The 21,772-nt window shown below is 43.0% G+C and overlaps 4 protein-coding genes across 8 annotated transcripts; 2 read left to right on the top strand and 2 right to left on the bottom strand.

Annotated features, from left to right (window-relative positions):
- The first annotated feature begins 2,693 nt into the window (after window positions 1-2,693).
- LOC135595168 (pentatricopeptide repeat-containing protein At3g42630-like) lies at window positions 2,694-6,576 on the top strand. 4 transcript variants are annotated; one of them, XR_010480299.1, is made up of 3 exons: window positions 2,694-2,888; window positions 3,093-4,413; window positions 6,411-6,576. XR_010480299.1 is itself a non-coding variant. In XM_065085728.1 (2 exons), exons 1-2 carry the CDS (start codon window positions 2,763-2,765, stop codon window positions 4,239-4,241), a joined length of 1,275 nt encoding a protein of 424 aa, XP_064941800.1. In that variant the 5' UTR covers window positions 2,694-2,762; the 3' UTR covers window positions 4,242-6,576. The 4 variants fall into 4 exon arrangements, 1 of the variants encoding a protein (XP_064941800.1); XR_010480297.1 differs by having other exon boundaries at window positions 6,289-6,576; XR_010480298.1 differs by having other exon boundaries at window positions 6,242-6,576.
- Window positions 6,577-7,287: 711 nt separating this feature from the next.
- LOC135595167 (large ribosomal subunit protein uL11-like) lies at window positions 7,288-8,020 on the top strand. Its single transcript, XM_065085727.1, has one exon. The coding sequence runs from the start codon at window positions 7,360-7,362 to the stop codon at window positions 7,858-7,860; it is 501 nt and encodes a 166-aa protein (XP_064941799.1). The 5' UTR covers window positions 7,288-7,359; the 3' UTR covers window positions 7,861-8,020.
- Window positions 8,021-9,822: 1,802 nt separating this feature from the next.
- On the bottom strand, window positions 9,823-12,626 carry LOC135595165 (pollen receptor-like kinase 5). The gene is made up of 3 exons (XM_065085724.1): window positions 11,822-12,626; window positions 11,089-11,742; window positions 9,823-10,681 (listed from the first exon to the last, which is right to left on the bottom strand). Exons 1-3 carry the CDS (start codon window positions 12,480-12,482, stop codon window positions 10,038-10,040), a joined length of 1,959 nt encoding a protein of 652 aa, XP_064941796.1. The 5' UTR covers window positions 12,483-12,626; the 3' UTR covers window positions 9,823-10,037.
- On the bottom strand, window positions 12,579-14,805 carry LOC135595166 (uncharacterized). Of its 2 annotated transcripts, XM_065085726.1 has the most exons (4): window positions 13,714-14,805; window positions 13,375-13,636; window positions 13,131-13,295; window positions 12,579-12,717 (listed from the first exon to the last, which is right to left on the bottom strand). In XM_065085726.1, exons 1-3 carry the CDS (start codon window positions 14,680-14,682, stop codon window positions 13,159-13,161), a joined length of 1,368 nt encoding a protein of 455 aa, XP_064941798.1. In that variant the 5' UTR covers window positions 14,683-14,805; the 3' UTR covers window positions 12,579-12,717; window positions 13,131-13,158. The 2 variants fall into 2 exon arrangements, with proteins under 2 accessions (XP_064941798.1, XP_064941797.1); XM_065085725.1 differs by lacking the exon at window positions 12,579-12,717 and having other exon boundaries at window positions 13,018-13,295.
- Window positions 14,806-21,772: the final 6,967 nt, after the last annotated feature.

Below are 21,772 nucleotides of genomic sequence, written 5' to 3'. Positions count from 1 at the left end.
ATACATACATATATATATATATACATACATATATATATATATATATATATATATATATAATGATAAAATATTAAATAATATAATAAACAAAAATAATGCGTATCATGTCACACAAGTCATCACTTACGTGATTGGCTTGTAGGGCACCTATGACTAATAGCGAAGGCATGGGGCTATTAAGGTTCAGACTACTGAACTACTCCTAGAGCTGGTGCTGACTTATGAGTAAAGGAGGTCGAGCAAAGGCTCGTGGAGGCCTAGAGGAAGCTACCAAAGATGTGGCAGAGGCACAAGGCTACTGAGGCAGAGGAGAGGCTTATAGAGGCTTGGAGGGCATCACCGAGGACGAGGCGGAGGTGCAAGGTTGTTGAGGTTCGAACTACTGAGCTATACTTAAAGCTAGTGCTAGCTCATCTATGAGCAAAGGAGGTTGAGTAGAAGCTCGAGGGGGCTTGGAGGGGCACTATCGAGGATAAGGCAGCGTGCCATAACAAGGGGGTCGAGGAACCGTCACGAGCCATTGTTGATGCTCTAGCGACGCTAGGCGAGAGCTCACGGGGGCCGCTATGGGACCCCATTGGACCTCATCCAGCCTTCGGTTCATAACTTGGAGTTGAGCTTTTATCAAGGGTTCCCAGGAGTTGTCAGAATGGGCCTTAGACTCTGGCCGAGCTTTGATGCGGCTTGGTGGAACGCTACAGTCTGCCATTGGAAGGTGTGGCATGGAGTCGCTCATCTCTCTTAGCTGAAGAGATCCTTGGAAGGTGAAGCGTGGATTCCTCGGTTGGACTTCGGGAAGAAGAGGTGCGGTCGGCGATCTGAGGACGAGTCATTACGCCAAGGTTGCTAGTTAAGTCAACTAAGGAAGAAGTGGTGTGATAGTTTTCATCATGTTGGTAAGAGTCTGGACTTATTGAGTGACACTCAAGAATGCTTCTAGTGAGATGAGCAAGGGGCTTATCTCTAGCCCTTCTCTACTCGAGGATTCATTGGGAGTAGTAGAAAGATGTTCCTGCGATATTTCGCCTTTCCTCTAGCACCAAAATGATATGTCATGTATACCGTCGATTAGTTAGTCAGTCCGATTGGTTCATTACCGAAGGTACAGGCTCATCCTAGTGTCTCCTTCTCACTAATATAGAGTGCCAACATGGTAAACTGATGAGAGAGGTTTGTTGGGGGGATAGTTCGTCGGGGTTGATATGGCCTTGGAATGGAGAGGTTGGGTAGAGGAATGGAGGTCTCCCTTACTGTAAAGGATGACATAGGGCCATAGGGCTACAAAGGCTTGAATCCCTAATGCTAGTGCTTAGGAGTGCTTCTTACGAGGTGAGCAAGGGGCTCGTCCCTAGGCTGTCAAGTCATCTTCTAACTATAGGGTCGCCTCCTAGCTGTCAATCATCCTGCACAACAAGTCGGTGCAAGGGATGTCTCGGCTCAACCCCTTCAATATTTAAGTCAGTGGAGGGGAGAGAAGATAGCAGTATAAGCTATGTAAATGAGAGAGCAAAGAGGTTTTTGTCTACTTGGCCCTCCCTTGGCACTTAGCCTGGGGCGTGATTTTTATATCTGAACACCGAGCGATTCAAACATACATTACCGAGAGACATTAATGAGGGCGACTTACTTTCAGTTATTAATACAAAAGCATTAATGAGGGGGGTTGGATGACTAAGCATGCTATCATTAATAATCGTTGGTTCCCATACCTTTATTATCTTTTTAGTTTAGATGACAAAGGGAGTTGGACGGTGCCAATATTATCCCTATCACACTACAAGAACTCCAAGCAAACCAAGAGAAGATATCAAAAGCATTCAAGAAACGATTTCAAGAACTTGAAGCAAGTCAAGAGAAGAGGTGAGGTTCATTTGATCTCAAGTGTATTACCTTGCCCTCATTCATCTTCAAGCTTCTTCTGCTCATTCTCCTTGTCGCTTGAGGGCTCCTCGTTCTTTCGTTCCACAGCATTGCAACAGGTCATTGGAACGTGCAAACCCACACAGGAGATCGGAAGCGTTCAAGAACTCGACGCAAGAGAGAAGATCGAGGTGAAAGCACAGGATCGAACTCATTACCTTGTCTCCTCGGTGGAGATCCTGGTGTTCTTCCTCCTCGTTCCTCTCCGGCTCCTTGATCTCTTGATTCGTGGTAGTGGGAAGGGGCTTCAACATCTCGTCCATGCTACTCGGAGGGAAACGTACTTGCTTTGTTCTTGATGCCAAAAAAACGGCACAAGAATATATATATATATATATATATATATATATATATATATATATATATATATATATATATATATATATATATATATATATATATATATTCCTCCAATTAAAAAGACTAGGTTCCGAGTGTATAATAAAATGCCAAGTGCTTTTACACGAATCTTAAAGCACCTTAGGAACATTATGAAGCAGTTATCGACCGACACAATGAAAAGGGCATTTCTAAAATTAGTTAAATAAAAATAAAATTAAAACTTAAGTAGGCAACTAAATTTTACGTTTATGAAATACATTAGATTATAAATCCCACCGTTCCTAACGTGCACAGAATTTGAAGCGGGTCAGACATGGATCGGGTGTCGAAATGGATGTGGATCCGAACCCGTGAGGAGAAATGTCACTGCTTGGCGTACCGACTTCACTATATGGCTTACGATCAGGTGACGTGGTGGTAATCATGGGGAAGAGCGTGAGGCTACGCTCGGCCCACGAGCTTATCTCTTTCCCACTCGTCTCGACTCGTCGTCACCGCCGATGGCAACTCAACCCCTGCATCCGCGCCTCTGTGCGGCTTCTCCCCCTCCCATCTTCCTCCCTCGGGCCTCCGCCTCCCGCCGTTCCTGGGTTCCTCCGCTGCGTCGAGGACCACCGAATCGGAAGGTACCATCTCGTCTTCCGTCTTCAATTCCCCATCCCCTCTTCTTCGATCCATCCGCACTCGTAAGGTCGATTCGGGCGATTCCACTGAGTAACCGGTCCTCTTTATCTAGAGCCTAATCCTCTTCTGAAACAAAAGAAATCCCATTGCGTCAGTAGCATATTCGACACTTGAATTGATGGTTTGGGTTCACGCATTGATAACAGATGATCCATGGAAGATCCCTGAATGATCGATTTCTTGGCAACAAGGACTACGCCGCGTTAGTCAAGGCCGTGATTGTGAACGAAGAACCTGACATTGCATTTCAACTCGTAAATGAATTGAAATCCAAAGGATTTAAGCCTGGTTGTGATGTCCTCTCCGGTTTGATGCTTTGTTATGCTAAAAATGGCTTCTTCATGCAAGCCCAGGCTTTGTGGGGTGAGATCATAAACAGCTCGTTCGAGCCGCGCATCGAGGTCATCTGGGATCTGATGAAGGCCTATGCCCAGATGGGCCAGTTTGATGAGATAACTAGGATTGTCCATGAGACCACCCTCAGAAATTTTGGCTTCGGTCCTGAGGTTTACACGATGGCTGTCTCTTGTTTTGGGAAAGCTGGCCAGCTTCGGTTGATGGAGGAAGCTGTAAAAGAAATGGTCTCAAGAGGTTTTAAGGTCAACTCTGTAAGTGGCAACGCTTATGTTAAGTATTACAGCATATATGGTTCAATGGAAGATATGGAAGCTGCATATGAGCGCTTGAAGAAATCAAGAATTCTGATTGAGAAGGGAGCGATCCGAGCGATGGCATCTGCGTACATAAACCAAAGACAATTCTATAAATTTGGTGAATTTCTTCGGGATGTAGGTCTTGGCAGACGGAATGTGGGAAATCTTCTGTGGAACCTACTTTTGCTATCTTATGCTGCAAATTTTAAAATGAAAAGCTTGCAAAGAGAGTTTCTTGGTATGTTGGATGCTGGTTTCTCACCTGATATATCCACGTTCAATATCAGAGCATTGGCATATTCAAGGATGTCTATGTTCTGGGATCTCCATTTGAGCATCCAGCACATGAGGTATAAGCGTGTCATACCAGATCTTGTTACATATGGTTGCATTGTGGATGCCTTCTTGGAGAGAAGGCTTGCAAGAAATATTTCCTTTGAATTACGAAAATTGGATGTTGAGGCCACTCCAATTATGTTAACTGATCCGCTAGTTTTTGAGGTCTTTGGTAAGGGTGATTTCCATTCAAGCTCCGAGGCTCTATTAAAATCCACAAGGCAGAGGGATTGGACATATTCAAAGCTCCTAGCAATATATCTAAAAAAACAATACAGGAGAAACCAAATCTTTTGGAATTATTGATGAAATTCATTGATGTTTTCTCAGAAGACAATGATGAGGTTGCAACCAGAATATCTTTTAGGAGCGAATGAACTCAGTAATTTGAGGTTGGAAAGTCACCAATCACCATAGGATTTATATACTTGAGCAGAGAATACATACATAAAGTGCACACCAAGAATGAAACACTCAGGTATTTCTCATTCGAGATTGTTACCATTCTTTTCCCTTTTAGACTAGAGAACATTAGCATTTCAGGTATGGTTTGAATGAAATGGCTGATTGATTCATGTCGTAGCCGTCAGATTCCTAGTTTTAGCACCGACACTTCATTTTCCAGATTTGGCAAGTACATGTAACATCGGACAAAATCATTTAGTGTGATATGTGATTACTTAGGGATACTGGTATGTCTTGTTTGAAGTAATTAAAAATATACAACACAATTTAACGACACATGATGGTAAATATAATGTGTTGTTGCTAAATGAAGTGGAAGATCTGTGTGATTCCATGCTTTTTGTGTATCTCAATTCTTTACATATTGTCATTTTGCACCCAAATGCCATACAGGCAGATGCTTACTTATAGAAGTTTCAGTGTTAAGGGGCTTGCTTGTTTGCTAGTGTCAACTCTGAAACTGAATAAGAATTTTAGGTATGGTCATGTTCAATATGTATTATCACATTCAGTTGGAAATTATAATCTGTTACTCTATTGCCTACAGAAACAATATGATCAAAACCATTATGTCTAGTGATCTGCCTGTGATTGTAACAGGGTTCCTTCCTTATTGAAGATAATCAATTTTGGTCTCTAGTTAACCAACTTATAACTTTCTGTGATGAGCTGTGTTTGTATTTGAATGGAATTCCAGCGATATAGAGATATCTGACAATATTGATTAATTCATGAATATATGCTAATAAACCATTCACCTTAATTCTTCACTATATAGGCATGACATTGAGTAGTTTTGTTTTTCTTTTCTCAAGCTTGAAAAATGGTATGCAGTTTTATGTTTCTATTCTAGAAAGTCATCCATTTGTACATAGCATGTGTCTAATTAATTTTTAGCACAAACTACTGAATACCATGGAAGACTGGCTTTTTAAGAGGAATATATAGTTTCCTTCCTCCATTTTTATTTCTTTCTTTCATCTCATAATCTCAGTCTTTTATAAGGACTTAAAGAATAAAGAAGCAATTATGTTTTTTGGATCTTGTGTCAGAAATGCTGCCTAAATTTTGAAGTACAACGAAACTATAGGCAGAAAAGATGTGGGTTGATCTAAGTTGAAATTACACCTTTCAACTTTCAACTTTTTTTAATATATATACTTTGACATAACATGATATAATGTGAACATGCCAACTTAACAATTTTGAAAAGTAGGTCACGACAAAACGTGGATGTGTTAGACATTATTCCAACAATATATATTAAAAATATATAGCCTCAAAAAAACCTATGATAAATATAAATATAGCATTACCTGAAGCATAATAATCATTCAGAAAAACAATTTCCATTCAGAAAAATACTTCGGATTCGTATATGAAATATTAAAAAGATTATTCAGATCTTAAGACTTCAAAGAAAATTTTATACATATTGCAAATATTCAATGGTCTATAAGCCTTGTATAACTCTTAATTTTGATTTACTTTAGGCTTAATTATTGTGACATGTACACTGTTCCATTCTGAAGATCACTTTAGAATTGCCATTTCCTGTCACATCATGGTTAGTAATTTCACTATGACTCAATTTGCATAGTTGTATCCTGGTGATTAGTTTTATTTTCTTTTGCCTTGTTTTCTGGGGCTGTTTTATGAAATTAAGATATTTAAATATAATTAGTTTTTAGTTACTACACATCTTTGTAACAAAACAGAGAACCTTCCCGTTAGCATTTCTGTATAGTTTATCCTTCTTTGGACATGCATTACCCTGATGCTTCCTAATATGAATAAACCAACTGGCTAATTTGGTTTCTGTCGCCAACTCACCTGCACAGAAAGTTTGATATCTACTACTGATGTTTGACCATGAGTACTATTCCAGCATGCAGTAATGCTTATTATCTTCTGCAAGAACTTCTAGCATCTCTAGTTCTGGCAACACAACTTTTTGAACATCCGGTCAATATTTACTTCTCAGCTCAGTGCTGAATATTTTGGTCGCAGTATTCTTGTAGGATGTCTGGTGGATCGAAGAACTATGTATGCAAATTGATTTCATGCATTGTATTATTTGTCAAACAGAGCAGCAGCTCAAGCACGAAATTTTGAGCCTACATGTACTGGAAAGAATAGTTCTTTTATGTTATGATTTATTGATTGCTTGTGATCACCAACAGTCTCTTGGTTTGAGAAAGAAGCCCTAAGAAGCTGGTATTGAAGAATATTGCAAAAAGATAACCCTAATGGCACTGTTCTACCCAATTACATTGGGTTTATTCACGTATATGCATGCTTGAATGGCATACAGAGCATGTGATTATACGGATCGCATGTCATTTTTGTACGTATCTCTCTGAACTAATGTTCAATTACGTGTCACATAAATCAAAAAATTTATTTTAAGTTACTTACGCATTGAAATTCTAATTTACATTAAACCTCCAAATATTTCTTAATTTCATGAAATTACTAGGAACAGTTATAGGTATTTCATATTTATATATTTTAATTTAAATAAATTAATAATATTTATAATGGTTAGAAAATAGTTAAACTAGCTTTTTAAATGGACAATGATATGCCGTTGTTAATTGGTGGATATATGAGATTAAAGTTTAGTTGGCGATTTTTCCATTCCAAACTCAACAAATATCTTAATGTAAAAAATCATTTCAATTTTTGAATATTTTAAGAGAAACCGGAAGGCTGAATTGATCCAAATTTAGAGCGACGCCTCTATTAATCCATACTGATCGAACCGGGTTTTTCTAGCATCTAAATTGCACCGGACCGGGTTTTAAATAACGTATGGATTCAACCGGACCGAAAGGGATGTCCAATAACATACATAATGGGAAGCTATATAAGGAGTTGTGAAGCCAATCCCCTCCTCTCCGTGGAAGCATTAACCAAAACCTAACTCTAGATTTCGTGTGCCGCTGCCGTCGTCGCCATGCCGCCAAAGTTCGATCCCACCCAAGTGGTCGACGTCTATGTCCGGGTCACCGGAGGCGAGGTCGGCGCCGCCAGCTCCCTCGCCCCAAAGATCGGTCCTTTGGGGCTCTCCCCGAAGAAGGTGGGCGAGGACATCGCCAAGGAGACGGCCAAGGAGTGGAAGGGCCTTCGAGTCACCGTGAAGCTCACCGTGCAGAACCGCCAGGCCAAGGTGTCGGTCGTCCCCTCCGCCGCTGCCCTCGTCATCAAGGCCCTCAAGGAGCCCGAGCGCGACCGCAAGAAGACGAAGAATATCAAACACAATGGCAACATCTCGCTCGACGACGTCGTCGAAATCGCTCGAGTCATGCGGCCCAGGTCCATGGCCAAGGATCTCGCTGGCACCGTCAAGGAGATCCTTGGCACGTGCGTCTCCGTCGGGTGCACCGTCGATGGGAAGGATCCCAAGGACCTCCAGCAGGAGATATCTGATGGCGACGTCGAGGTGCCGCTCGAATGAGTTCTTCTGCTGCTGCTGCTGCTGATATGGTTAGGCTGCCTGTGGATTTTAAAGCCTTTTTGCTTTAAGATGTTTCCTTTCGTTATATTTCTTGTTTTGGGACTTACTATGATCTCAAGATCACGCATGAATGCTATACAGTAGCTCTATGGATTTTCAATCTGGTTATATATTGGTGCTCATCAACTTCTTTTGCAATCAAAATGTGATTTTGATCAAAGACTCAGGTATCTTTTTGTTTGTTCTGATCGGCTTTGTGATTGAATTGATAGGATTTGAATTGAATTGTTTTGGGGCGACTGGGAAGGCAGGTTGTCGGCAGTAATTTATGGTATTGATGGTTGTATGTGGTTAATGACATTATTTCGATTTAATCCTTAGTGATGCTAAGAATGTCACAAGAACCACCATTCCTGGTTGGCAAACAGGTGGAGAACTGTTTCCAGGAACCAAATGTGTCTTTAGACTCTTTACCTAAACCTGGAATATGCTTGTGGTATAAGATGGGCATATTCTACCCCTTCGTAATTGTTTATGAGTACATATGTTATATATGACCATGATCAATCATTTTAATTTCTCTATTCTTAGCTAATCACATGTCAAACACAACCTTGAGTATATATGCTTTTGTGAACAACAATCTGATTAGATTTATGTCTGTCATGTTTTAGGTATAGGCTGATTAAAAATAAAATAAAATGAGGAAGAATCATCTAACTCTATGGATGATGTGATTAGAATCATTAGATTGGTTAGATGAGATGAGTCGATTAGGATTAGTGGTGCGAGGAAAAGTACAAGGATATTTAAAATGACTACTAAGAAACAATAAAGTGCTCTTGATTTAACTAAAGATGTTACCTTACACCAAAAGTGGAATGACGGAAGAAAACCCATGTAGCTGATGCCCAATGGTCGGACATTATGGCTTTTTGTTGTTTTAATTATTGTGTTTAATGAGAATGAGATAGATATGATATAGTTATGTCATTGTGGGTATATTCGATCCATTTAGCAATGTCTTATTAAACCCATGCTGTTGGTTGGTTTGGTTAGATGGGATGAGTCGATTATGATTATTTAGGATTTCAATCGTTGTGTTTTTATTTAAAATAAGATTTTATTTGGTAGGAGTCAAATTAGAATGTTCTAAGCATTTTTTCTCTCTTGCACAATATAATCGCGTACAAAGAGGTGTTTCAACTCATCGTAAGCGTAATCAACGGCACATCTTAATAAGATTTTCTTTTCTTTCTTAGAGCTACACTATATACTTTCTAGGATTTGTCATGAGCATCCTTATTTCTCCTTTTCTCTACCATGTTATATCACTACTGTGAAGAAGCTAAAGTGGAAGTCTGATGCTATGAACAAAATGAATTGGAAATAATGGTAAGAAAGGAAGCATAATTTGAACTTCTTAAATAAACAACAATTTCTTGTCTGCTCATCCTATTGAACTTCTAACTACTTTAGATCCATTTTTAGTTGATGTCAATACAACTTGTTCAACTTTTGCTTACTCAAGAGTTATTTCTTGTCAAGTTTGCCCTCTGCTCCCTTGTGGTTGATTCAGTTCACTGACCTTTTCTCTTTCTGTCTTCACCTTCAAGTTTGCAGCATCAAACATTAATATCCTTAATATTTGAACTCAAGTTTTGTGAGTGTGTGAGAGAGAGAGATCATGTTAAAGGGAGTTATAATTTAGTATATCTTTTATCAGGAGGAAGGATTTGCTTGGACCTTTTTATAGGCTTTGATCTAATAATTTAGGATGTTGTTTAAGTGCACAGTTATGCTATGGCAATGCAAAATTGATGCTTGATTAAATTGCAAGCTTTAGACAATTCAAAATAGTTGAAATTTCTTTGCTAGATAATAGTTATTATATGGAGTTTATTGTATAAACAGAAAAATCCTTTGGTCATCAAGCCGAAAAAAACCAAGGGATAAGATTCATGTGGAAACTAGGAGAAGTGAGCATTAAAAGGTGCTAAAAATATTAGATAAATGTGTTTGGATCCTAGAACAAAACCATTCTTTCATGATTCCTACCACTTTTAACTCTCTCCTCAATGTTACAGAACCAATAGCTAGGTCTATCCCCTCTTGCATTGTGGATTGCTTCATTTCTAACTCCATCTCTTATCAATTTTTCTCACTGTGATTAATTCTCATTTGATGTCAACGGTCGAAAGATCGTTCTCTCCGTCCGTAGCGAGGATTCTCGCACAGTCTTCGTTTGTGTCTCCCCCCTTCAGTTCCTCAATCCTGTCAAGAGCTTCTTCCAGCTCACATCTGTTCTCAATGTCTTCCCTGCAGCAAGCCAATCCAATCTGCATCAGTTTGTGCATCTGTCCCTCGCTGTCCTTTGTTGCTTTGAGCTCACTGTCCAACACTTTGCTGCTCCATTCTTCCTGGGTGACTGAATACACCCATCCTTGCAAATCTAAGCCCCCCTTCTCTTGCCCCAACTCCGTGGTGGGGATCTTCCCCGTCAGGATCTCCAGTATCAGTACTCCGAAGCTCCAAACATCGCTCTTCTTTGATGTTCTTCCCTGCTGCTTGCACTCGGGCGACTTGTAGGCGGCCATGAACTGCCCCGAGTGAGCCTGGTTCATCACGGGGAGGAGGGCATAGTCCGTCAGTAGTGGCTCGAGCGAATCGTCGAGAAGAACATTGGAGGATTTCAGATGGCCGTGGGGAACACTTAGCATCTGCAGCTCTTCTTTGAGGTAATTTAGTCCCTTGACTACTCCTTTGACTACTTTTAGTCGTGTGGACCAGTCCAATGCCGGAATGTTTGATGCACGGCAGCCTGATCAGTAAACCCAACATCACATTACAACTTTGGAAGCATTACTTCAACATGAACATAAAGAAGGAGATGCAGTCGTCTACTGTGCTAGCTTTTGTGTTTTGCTTCAATCTTATGATCTTGCTGAGCTTGCAACTTATCTCTTCGTTCATAGAAGCCTGAGTAAGTAACACAGGACTTGAAAGGAAATTTTATGCGAGTTTAGCTTCTTTTTTTTTTTTTTATTGCTTCAATAATATAACTTTTGCTGGATTTGCAACTTTTGTTTATATCATGGTAATTCTAGTTGAAAGAAATGTCATGAGAACAAGCAAATGGAGTATGTGAATGCGTGGAGAGCAGTAAGTTCTTATGATCTTTAGTTGGTGTTGGTGGTCATGAAACTATAGTGAGGATGAGATGCTCACCATGGAGGGCATTGGCCAGGCTCCTCTTAGCCATGTAGTCTGTGACCAATAGCTTCTCATCCTTCCTGTAGTAGTAAGCCACCAGTGGCAGCAGATTGGGGTGGCACAGCCTCCCCAACCTTCTCATGTGCTCTTCGAATTCCCCCTTCCCCACCCTGTTCATGTGCCGGAACCTCTTCACCACCACCGAAGCGCCGTTCGACAAGGTGGCTTTGTAGGAGCACCCAAAGTTCCCGGTTCCGAGCACTTCAGCTGAGGACTTGAGCAGGTCCTGCAGCTGGAAACTTACCCTGTTCTCCCTCACGAAGACCAGCCGCCCTTGCTCGTGGTCCTTGGCGACCTTCTTCCCGCTGCCGCCCCCCCCACGGTGGCATCCGGCCACTCCCGCTTCTAGCTTTTCCTCCTCAGATGATGCAAACTTTGAGTTCTCCGGTGGCAGAGACTGCCCGAGTCCATCATCCCCCGTTTGCCGACGGCGGGGCACGAGGAATATCGCCGCGACGACTGCTACGACGAGGCCGATCGCAATCGTCGTGAAGATGATCGGATGATGAGCTGAGCCTCGCGACGACGTGGATGGCGACATCGTGGATAGCGACGGCGACGGCGGCTGGCATGGGACTCGAAGAGGTTCACCGCACAGGCGTTTGTTGCCTGCAGCAGCATATCCAAACGTTGCGGAACTACGAGCTCGGAAGGAGACCAAGCAAGCCATGGCGACAGCAGTACTCACCCGAGAAGACATCCGCGTCCATCTTCCTGAGGACATCCGGTATGCGCCCTTCCAAGTCATTGTTCGACAGGTTCACCCGATTCATTTGCTTCACCTGCAGGTCCGGGATCTCACCACCGAACCTGTTGTCGTCCAGCCCCAGCTCCAGAAGTTTGGGTAATGCCGCAATGGACGCCGGGATGGAGCCCGAGAAGCCATTATGGGAGAGATAGAGTTTCTTGAGCCAGTTCATGCCGGCGAAGGCATCGTCGGGGATCTCGCCGGAGAATTTGTTCGTCGACAGGTATACTGCTCTCAAGTTCCCGAGCCTCCCGACGTCGGGCATCGCCCCCTCGAAGTTATTGTTCGTGAAGCTGAGAGTGCGCAACCTCGGCAAGCGCCCGAGGAAGGCGACGTTTAACGAGCCGGAGAGGCTAATGCCCTCGAGTCGCAACCCCGAGACGCTGCCGTCGTGGTCGCAGATGATTCCGGCCCAGCTTGCGGTGCCGTTGCCGCACGGGGCGGAGCTGGGCACCCAGCTCCGGAGAGCGCCGGTGGGATCGGACATGGCAGCCTTGAAGTCAAGGAGGACGTCGGCGTCCTCCGACGAGCGCGCGGCGTCGGGAGGTGCCGCGAGGAAGACCAGCGCCAGGAAGAGCGGTAGAGGCCGCCGGCCGGCCATGATTGTCGCCCGCCGTCCGTCGTGGCCGGTGATGGTATGGGCTGAGGATTACGACGCGCGGAGATTAGGGGAGGACGGAAGTTGATGGCGTGGCTTCTTTCTAGGGGTGGTTTAGATGGTGGGGGAACAAAGGGTAGTGGCCGGTGGCCAAGAATACGAGGGAGGTGGGAGAAGTTGACGGAGTCGCCTCAGGTGTTTCTATCGCGCCTCTTATTAGAGAGAGAAAAAGCCTTTCCTGCATTTAATTCAGACGTAGTTTGAGTGTCATCCTATGAAGATTAGTATTAAACGTTAACAGAAATATCCTTTGAATTAATTATAATTCATAGAGTATTCATTCCTCCAAATCACATGCTAATTAGGACCTCCATCTAATTCGGTCAACATCAACACGAGCCTTCGATGATTTGTGATGGAACATATCAAAATAACATATATATATATATATATATATATATATATATATATATATATATATATATATATTAGTTATAAAGACTTTGATAAGTACAATACTATTTCCTATTTTACCAAATTATAAGTTTAATATAGCGGAATCTTTCCACGAAGTAATAGATATGACATGAGCGAAAAGCGGGCGCAGAAGTAATATATGGCCACTCCATGTTTGTGATAAGAGTGTCGTACTAGTGTGTCTTCTCCGTGGAAGAAGAGATCATGAGAGAACGACGACTTTGCTCAGTATCCACAGCACCATAGTGGTCTCGAACACAAAGAGCGTGTGAAGCAATCCCCGGTCCAGCGCAAATCCGAAGAGCGTGATGCCGCCACCGTTGTGTTGCAGGTACAGCACTGCATCGAGCAATCCACATCTCATATACACCATGAACCAAAAAAGACAATTTATCTTTGCGTTACCGCGCTCACTCACCCAAGGCATGTCGGCCTTCGAAGGTGGAAGCCTGCGCGTGCGGTACCGCGCCCCCCACGGATCCTTCAGGCGAGCCGGAATCGGAGATGTCATCGGATTCGGCGACGGCTGGCGTCGGCGGATCGGCCTTGCGGTCTGCGGCTGAGGACAGGATCATGTGCCATCGGCTGGCGATGGAGACGACCCGCTGAGCTCGGTGAGTGATCCTTGCAGCTCCCAACAGGCACATGAAGAAGCCACTCAGCTGCACCGCCGAGCACACCTGCAGCAAGAGGAGCAAGAAGAGTAAGTACATGGAGAAGGAGAGGAGACCACCAAGTGTTTGTCGATTTGACTTACCACGACGTCGCCCGAGTTGCAGAAGGTCTTCTTAGATTTGGAGGCCAAAACAATCATGAGGGCACCCAACTGGCTCGCCGATATGGTCACCAAGCAACCGAGGATGAAGATTCTGTACCTGTGGCTGGTGACCAGCAACTGCCTCTTTATCCTTATGTGTTCCCTAAAGATGGCTTGGCAATGGGATCCGTCTCCCTCGTCGAACATCTTGTAGAAGCCCTCGAAGCGCAGTATCTGGAGCTCGCAAGTGAGGCGGAACAAGACGCAGACGAGCAGGAACACCCCGGTGCGGTACACCCAGGAGGCGAGCGTGGCGATGAAGGCGATGGAGTTCCAGGGGACGCCGGACGGCGCGGTGGAGAGAGGGACGGCGACGGAGACGGTGGAGAAGAAGAGGATCTTGTGCGCGAGCTCGACGGAGAAGGAGGGGAGGAGGATATAGACTAGGTGGCGGAACGAGCGGTCGAGCTCGCGGGCGTAGCAGTGGCGGACGAAAGTGGTGTCGTCGCGGAGGGCCCCGTCGAGGAAGAGGAGCTGGCGGAGGCCGTAGCGGCGGAAGAAGGCGGCGAGGGTGAGGAAGGAGATGGCGGCGAGGCTGGAAGCGGGGACCTGGACGAGTTTGTGGAACGAGACGGAGGAGGCCGATGAGGAAGCGGCGGGCGGCGCGCGGACGGAGAGGGAGGTGGCGGCGGGGACGAGGAGGGCGAGGGCGACGAAGGCGGCGTAGGACACGGCCCTGCCGGCGGCGGTGGAGTGGTCGAGCGCGCACCACTTGAGGCAGACGCGGAAGTTTCGGAGCTCGTCGAACACTGTGGATTTGGTGCGCGCGTAGACTGGATTCAGAAGAAGAGGCAACCTAGTGGAGTTTGGATCGTCTGAGCCATCTCCTCCTGGATTCATGGTGGTGGATTCCATGGCTTTGGCGGATGAAGAGATCCAGGAACGTGAAGACAAGGTAAATATATGCATGCAGAGTGTTTGTTCATGGCCGAGAAGGAATCAGAAGCGTAGTAGCCGCAGGAGGAGGAGGAGGAGGAAGCAAGTGGTGTGGAGAATGAGTCTTGTGAATCCCACAAAAAGGAGAGGGAACAACAAGCTTTACTGTGACCGCACTCATGAAGTGGGTGATGTTATCTTCTTTTAAGAGCAGTAAGATTAGAGCAGCTCCAAAACACTGTGCATGCAACGCAAAAAGATCCACTTTCTTCAGCAGCAATTTTGGTGCTCGTCGTCTCATAAGATAAAGACACAAAAATATATACATATATAATTAATTTTGTTAATAAAACTATAATCATCAAATATTGTTTTATTATAGAATCTATTAGTAAAATTTGATAATCAAAAGATAAATATCTAAATTCGAATAAGTTGATTGGCAATTAAAAAGGTAAGCAAATGAAGTATTGTGATAAAAGATACAAAAAAAAACAGAGAACATTTGATGGCATCCTCTCGTGAGCTCCATCTAAATGCCAATCTCTGCAGGAAGGCATTATTAGGAAGAAAAGTGCGATACGTCGTAACTTTTTGCTAAACCTTTGCTTCCTCTCGTGAGCTCCATCGTGAGGCAGAAGGGTGTTCTACGTTGCACGGACAACATTTGATGGCCTCCATTCCTCCTCTCCTACTTGTTCTCTCTCTCTCTCTCTCTCTCTCTCTCTCTCTCCCCTTTCCTATATATATATATATATATATATATATATATAGCTGGAGTTGGAGAATATTGCTATCCTTCCATCCATCCATCACGAGAAGCTGCTATTGCCTCCTCGACACTCAACAGCACTCACATGCTTTCTCTGTAGACTGGCATCGATTGTGTGGACAAGCTGAATTGTTTGTAACAGGAGGAGTGAGAGGTGGCAACCATGGATGGCAAGTGGTTGACTCTCTGCCTCAAATTGAGAGGCTTTAGACCTTTGACTACATGATGCACAGCCCGCTCGTTCATAGACCAAGCCACGATAAAGGTTTCCAGCACAACATAATGTGTGTGATGCACATTTAACATTTACTGTCAGGGAACTAATGGAATAAGAACATCTCGATAATAGCTAAAAATACAATAATAGACGCCGAGAAATGACTCGCGTTGACCGGAGACGATCGACGGTCATGATGGACCCTAAAGTATGATGTAAACAGGTGGCAAAGTCAGCATTAGGAATATCGACTCTATCCACTTTTGATCCGATTCTAAAATTACAGTAAATTTCTTGAACAAACAGTATAAAGCCTCATGGAGTTGTTGGATTATCTTTGAGCAAATTGAGTCGATTTGACATGATATGAACTAGTCTACTGACTTCCTTACCTATGTATATGTGAGAAGAAGACACTTCTGTCCTCCATCAAGTTTCTATATGACCTACAAAGATTGATTGAAGTGGATATGCAAAGAAAAGAATTAACACTTTAGACGGGTATAATAAGTATATCTTAGTTGACTATTTTGTTACTAATTTGTGTTTGTTCTCTCGTGGAGTTATATGTAATGATATTGAATTATATCTCTAATGTAGTAGAGGATGTCTTTTGTATAATATAATCATTTAAATTTTTAATATGCTTTTATTTTTTATCAAGAAAAAATTAGATGTATCCTATGTTTAATTCTAAATTAAGAATGATAGATCTACCTTATCTATAAATTAGTTCAATCCCTTTTTCGCTTTTGATACGAGATTAAAATTAAAATTTAAGATATCTCATTCTAAAAATCATTGGCCATCGAAGAGTGATGGGAAGAAAATTGCTAGAGAAACTTAAGCCGCGTGACGTTCCTTTCCATTCACCTGGTGATTATATTCTCATTATCTATTTTGTTTATGAGGACGGGTGTAGAGTGATGACTTTCAAGAACAGAATTATCATTCCTTTTGCACAGTGACCTAAACAGGAGCTTTGAGATCTTAATTGATTGGTTTTTATTGGCCAAGCTCATGTTGGGACATATTCAGATAGTAGAAAAAAAATATTTACATAATTTTCAAACAAAAGCCTCAAGTTTTAAAATTTTGTATCCTCATTTCTAAAATTTCAACACGAGCCTCTATTTTTTAAAACGATAAAAGATACTCTCACCCATATCTGATAATTTTGATTTTTAAATAAATTTTTGAATAAAGTCTCATAAATTCTCATAAAATGCTTCTGACATTCAAAAATTCTCATAAAATATTTTTTCATAAATAATTATTTTGCCCTTGACCCCTAACTATTTGCCTCTACCCTACACCAAATATGCCACCACCTCCCTTCCCCTTTTTCTTATCGAACTTACTTCGCCTTTGTTTCTGGCCCTTGTCAAATCTATCACCTTCGGCTCTGTGTAGCAAGTGATGATAGCAACCCCACTAAACCCTCCCCTGCATGCGAGAGCCATGGGTAAAGACGATGAGGGTTGTAGTCACCATGCCCCATCCTTTGTCGTGCAAGGGTTGCCACTGCCTCCATGAACCCTGCTAAAACCTACCTTACGCATGAGGGTCGTGGGTGAGTACGATGAGGGTTATTATCGTCGTGCCCCCTCCTTCCTCATGCGAGGGCAAGCCTAATGAGGCAATGTAGGGCGGAGGCAATAAAGGATGACGAATGCCCCATCCTTTGTCGTGCAAGAGTCGCCACTACCTCCATGAACCCTGCTTAATCCCACCCTACGGATAAGGGCCATGAGTCAAGATGATTAGGGCCACCATCGTCGTGCCCCCTCCTTCGTGTAAGGGCAAGGCGAGCCTGATGAGATAGAGGGGAGGTAGTGGCTAAGGTAGTGTAGGGCGGAGACGACGATGGGTTTGACGAAGATAAAAATAAATTAATCTTGTCACATAAAAGGGATATTCGATAATTTTTTTTTTAAGTTGAGATGCACATTAAAATTTTCTCAATTATAAGAGCTTTTTTTTTTTTTTTGAATTCACCTCGAAAACTAGATACATCAAAACAATTAAATTGGTTTGGCATTGAATCAAACCAATTATAATATTTTTAAAAATAATTATAGAATTTTTCATTCAATCGAAACTATTACAGTATTTTTAAATAGGGTTACAATATTGCCACTACCTCCGCAAACCTACTAATGCTAATCATAGGTGCCCTGCAAACCAATCACGTGAGTGATGACACGTATTACATGATACGTATTCTTTTTACTTATTATATTTTGATATTTTATCACTTTATATTGCTTGTTGCATATATGCATATATATTGTGATGTCCATGAATCTGTGTAATGGGAATCAGATCGTGATGAGATTACGATAATGAGACCGATTCACCTTTAAACACAAACCCTAAATAATCTTGATCATAGGTTACTCAAGAGGGACATCGGGATAATCGGATAGAATGGTGTGCTATATACCCGTCCATATGATGGAGGTAATTGGTCTCATAGTTGCTCGTATAGGGACACTAGGGCTTAGTGTAGGTGCTCATTGGATAATGAGTTCACTAATTGATCCGCTCATAGAATATTGGATGCTTGATGATGCCTTATTGTTAGACAAAGATTCCGTAGTCCCAGTAGTGTATCTGGTCTTTAGACTTGAGACACCAAGGATGTCCTGTACGAGTACTCCACTCTTTGATATTGAACTAATAGGTTTGGAAGTTCTAAATCTAGTATAGCCGGTTATTGAGAGTGGCAACCAACCTTATAAGGGCTATTGAGTGTCGATAAAGGATCATCCACTCTCGGTATCATGAAAGGAATATCATGTGTGTTCTTGCTCAAACAAATCCTTGGCTAAGGTCATTCGAATTGAGAGAGAAAGAGTTCTCCATGAGAATCCGATTAGAGCGAGACTCGAGGAAAAACCATATGGGCCTGGCAATACCATGCCTGGTATATGGTCTTTGGGATATTAGATGGTTGAGATACTATAGGTACACAGTAACTGAGGACAAATAGGTCCAAAGTATTAGATTCCTCTATATTGTCTTGGGACTGCGGTGTAGTAGCCTAGTACGTCCACACTCGATGAGTCGAGTAAATTATTATGGAGATAATAATTTACTAAGCCAGAAGGAGTTTTGATATGTATGACTTATGGCCAGCTCTATATTGGACCTAGAGGGTCACACATATATGGCAGGTATTGCGACGAGTAGAGGTTCGGATATGAGATATCCGTTGGAGCCCCTCTGTTATTGGATATCCAATAAGCCCCTGAATTATGGGATCCCATGGATGAGATCCAATAAGAGCTAATAAGAGATAATTGGATAAAGACCTACTAATCTAATAGTCTTGGGTAATTGGATAGAGATCCATACTCAATATGGTAGGATCCATTAGGGTTAACTTGAGACTTCTATAAATAGGAGGGAACTAAAGACCCATAGGCCGGGGCTTCTTGGTTGCTGTTAGGAATAGGGTTGGCACTAAGAGAGAGGGTAAATTAGTGTAGCGGTAAAATAACGTCGGTTTAAAACTTCATTGCGATTAAAATCGATTCTAACGAAAATTGTTTTGTAAAGATCTTAACTTTGAAAGTGTATGAAAAATGTATTGAAGGCAGTAAGCAATTAAAGAGGTTTGCAGCTAAAGTAAATTGCTCAAGATGTAAACGTAAACCAGATTTTTATAGTGGTTCGGTCGTCGTGACATACATCCACTCCGCCGATTCCTCTTCCGTCGAGGCCACTGACATCCACTATCGATCTTCCTTTAATAGGCGAAGATCAACCTCCTTCTTATAACTCGATTCTCCTTTTATCGGGTTTAGGAGATAACCCTTACACCTCCACTTACTCCTCTCTCAAACTATTCTAACACTTAGAACTTTGAGAGGAGTTCATACAAGATTGCAATAGTATTTCTTTCCTTTTTTACTCTCAATACTTATGTATGTTAACCAGGGATGAGAGAGGTATTTATAGGCTTCAAGTTGATTCAAACTTGGAGCCTAAAAACATCTCATCCCGGGTTTTCCGGGCACGGGCAGTACCATCACCTACGTTGGGCGGTACCACCGCTAGTGTCAGTTTGACACTAACACTGCAGTGGGCCGTACCATCACCCTGTCTGGCGGTACCACCGCCCAGACTGACGGTACCATCGCCTACAGCCTCTCGAAGGCTGTGTCTGGGCTGTACCATTGCCCAGACCGATGGTACCACCACCTGACATAGTCTCGGAGATCGTGCCACGACGGTATCACCTCTTGGGGCACTGTTTAGGCCTTTTCATTGGGCCTAATTGGGTTGGCCCAAATCCAAACTTAATTATGTGCTAACTACGTTTCCTAAGATATATTCTAAGCTAAACAAGTCCATAAGTCTAGTTTCTTCCGGTGAGCTTCCGGCGAACTTCCGACGAACTCTCGGCAATGTTCCAATGGACTCTCAGCAAGCTCCTGGACTTCATGACGATCTTCTTGGCGAGTTCTGATGAGCTTCTTTGGCAAGCTCCTAGACTTCTCAGCTGGTTCCTGTAAAACTTCCGACGAACGTTTGGACTTCCGACGAACTCTCGAACTCCCAACGAAATCACGTCCTTGACTCTGGGATTTCATTTTGCTTTATGTCTTGCTATCATAGTTAATCCTACACATGTAAAAACAAACTTCGATCTGGACAATTAATACTAAGCATTAATCATGTTGTCTGGCATGTCATTAGTCCCTCGATGCTTCGTCCGATACTTTGGCGCATCATCCTCTCTTACGGCCTATTGCCCAATCGGCCAGTTGACTCCGCAACTCTGATATCCTTGGCATAATATCCACTCTTCTTGGCCCGATGCCCGAATTCATGGCCCGAAGCCTTCTGTTGATACGTCGACCGATCCATCAGCTCTACTAGTCATAGGTGCCCAGCAAGCCAATCACGTGAGTGATGGCACGTGTGATTTGATATAGAATCTTTTTGCTTATTATATTTTGGCGTATATCACTTTATAACTATTGCATATATGTATATATATATTGTGATATCCTAGGATTTGTGCAATGGGAATCGGATCGTGATGAGATCACGATAATGAGATCGATTCACCTTTAAACACATATCCTAAATAATCCCGGTCATAGGTTACTCGAGAGGGACATCGTGATAACCGTACACTCTGGTGTGCTGTATACCAGTCCATATGATGGATGCAGCTGGTCTCAAAGCTGCTCGTGTAGGGACACTAGGGATACAGTACAGGTGCTCATTGGAGAATGAGTTCACTGATTGATCCGCTTATGGAATGCTGGATGGTTGATGATGCCTTATTGTCAGACAGCTATTCCGTAGTCCTAGTGGTGTATCTGGTCCTTAGACTTGAGACACCAAGGATATCCTGTATGAGTGCTCCACTCTTTGATACTAGACTTATAGGTTTGGCTGTCCCAGATCTAGTACAGCCGGTCATTGGGAGTGGTAGTTGACCTTACGAGGCTATTGAGTGTCGATAGAGGATCATCCACTCTCGGCGTCATGAGAGGAATATCCCATGTGTTCTTACTCAGACAAATCCCTGGCCAGGGTCATTCGGGTTGAGAGAGAAAGAGTTCTCCGGGAGAATCCGATTAGAGCGAGACTCGAGTAGAAACCGTATGGGTCTGACAGCACCATGCTCGATATACGGTCTCTGGGATATTAGAGGGATGAGAGACTATAGGTACACGGTAACTGAGGACAGACATGTCCAATGGATTGGATTCCCCTGTATCGTCTGGGGACTACAGCGTAGTGGCCTAGTACGTCCGTAGTCGATGAGTCAAGTGAATTATTACAGAGATAATAATTCACTGAGTTAGAAGAAGTTCTGACAGGTATGACTCACGACCAGCTCGATATTGGGCCTAGAAGGTCACACACATATGGTAGGCATTGCGATGAGTAGAGGTTCGGATATGAGATATCCGACGGAGCCCTTGTCTTATTGGATGTAGATCCAATACCCACTAGGGGAGGACCCATTAGGGTTTGACAGGGGGCCTCTATAAATAGGAGGGATTCAGAGCCTCATAGGCTAGAGCCTTTGCTTGCTTTTCCTATTCTCCTCTCCCTCTCCACCTCAGAGCAGGCCTAGAGTTTTGAGGAGCGTCGTCGCAACCTTG

This window comes from Musa acuminata, chromosome BXJ1-10 (assembly GCF_036884655.1).
Source record: "Musa acuminata AAA Group cultivar baxijiao chromosome BXJ1-10, Cavendish_Baxijiao_AAA, whole genome shotgun sequence".
In the NCBI taxonomy this organism is placed as follows: domain Eukaryota; kingdom Viridiplantae; phylum Streptophyta; class Magnoliopsida; order Zingiberales; family Musaceae; genus Musa; species Musa acuminata.
This window is presented reverse-complemented; position numbering and strand designations above follow the sequence as displayed.

Bases quoted from the DNA above. Each gene is read 5' to 3' on its own strand.
- LOC135595167 (XM_065085727.1), top strand. From the start codon at position 7,360: ATGCCGCCAAAGTTCGATCCCACCCAAGTGGTCGACGTCTATGTCCGG.
- LOC135595166 (XM_065085726.1), bottom strand. From the start codon at position 14,682: ATGCATATATTTACCTTGTCTTCACGTTCCTGGATCTCTTCATCCGCC. The intron at 13,637-13,713 runs GTAAGTCAAATC...CTCTTGCTGCAG, and splicing joins GCAACTCGGGCGACGTCGTG to GTGTGCTCGGCGGTGCAGCT. The intron at 13,296-13,374 runs GTGAGTGAGCGC...TGCTCGATGCAG, and splicing joins CGAAGGCCGACATGCCTTGG to TGCTGTACCTGCAACACAAC.
- LOC135595165 (XM_065085724.1), bottom strand. From the start codon at position 12,482: ATGGCCGGCCGGCGGCCTCTACCGCTCTTCCTGGCGCTGGTCTTCCTC. The intron at 11,743-11,821 runs GTGAGTACTGCT...ATGCTGCTGCAG, and splicing joins GGACGCGGATGTCTTCTCGG to GCAACAAACGCCTGTGCGGT. The intron at 10,682-11,088 runs GTGAGCATCTCA...TTTACTGATCAG, and splicing joins CCTGGCCAATGCCCTCCATG to GCTGCCGTGCATCAAACATT.
- LOC135595168 (XM_065085728.1), top strand. From the start codon at position 2,763: ATGGCAACTCAACCCCTGCATCCGCGCCTCTGTGCGGCTTCTCCCCCT. The intron at 2,889-3,092 runs GTACCATCTCGT...CATTGATAACAG, and splicing joins GAGGACCACCGAATCGGAAG to ATGATCCATGGAAGATCCCT.